General features: G+C 46.9%; 1 protein-coding gene across 1 annotated transcript in view; it reads left to right on the top strand.

Annotated features, from left to right (window-relative positions):
• Positions 1–492: 492 nt before the first annotated feature.
• LOC105501952 (putative golgin subfamily A member 8E) overlaps positions 493–708 on the top strand; it is a 7,747-nt gene continuing 7,531 nt past the window's right edge. Inside the window, exons 1-2 of the mRNA XM_011928092.1 lie at positions 493–555; positions 661–705. Coding sequence (XP_011783482.1) covers positions 493–555; positions 661–705 — 108 coding nt within the window. The remainder of the gene's footprint in view (positions 556–660; positions 706–708) is intronic.

The following is a 708-nucleotide window of genomic DNA, read 5'->3' as shown; positions in this document are numbered from 1 at the left end:
AAAAATGGGCTTAGAGAATCGGATAGACCTGGGTGTTCAAATCCCAACTCTGCCTAAGTGATGTCAGGCAAGCATTTAACCTCAAATACTCCATGATTTTTCATCTACACAATAGAGGTAATCATAGTAACTGTCTCCTATGGTGGTTGCGAGGATCAAATGGGATTGCTAGCATGGTACCTGGTGAAGCACTCCATAGAGGTTCACACAGTGGTAGTAATAACAGTAATAACAATAGCAATATGATCTGATCTCTCTGGGCCTCTGTGAGCCAGCTGTAAATTCGATCTCTTTCCCTGTCCCTTCCAACTTTACTGAGTTCTTTTAAAAACCAGACCGCAGACTTGGAAATGCCTCGATCTTTACTGACCGAGTTGTATATTCAGCCTAGCCCTAGCTTGTTTAAGCGGCACTGTATGGAATGGCCCAGGTTCCCTATATAGAAACTTCTCACTCTTCACCATCCAGTCCTCGAGCCACAGGAAAGCACGTATGGAGTGGAAGTTAGAGCGGTCCATACGGGAGCAGGCACTGCTGAAAGCACAGCTGACACAGGTGAGGTATTGCAGAGGGAGGGAGGGAAGGAAGATGACCCCAGGTGGCCAGGAGCAGATGAGGACCAGTGACAGCCCTTCCTACCTTCTGTGCCCATTCTTGCAGATGGAGGATTCACTTAAACAAGTCCAGCTAGAGAGAGATGAATATGCT

This window comes from Colobus angolensis, unplaced genomic scaffold, assembly GCF_000951035.1.
Source record: "Colobus angolensis palliatus isolate OR3802 unplaced genomic scaffold, Cang.pa_1.0 Scaffold762, whole genome shotgun sequence".
In the NCBI taxonomy this organism is placed as follows: Eukaryota; Metazoa; Chordata; class Mammalia; order Primates; family Cercopithecidae; genus Colobus; species Colobus angolensis.
The sequence above is the reverse complement of the archived record's forward strand: the minus strand, read 5'-3'. Positions and strand labels throughout refer to the sequence as shown.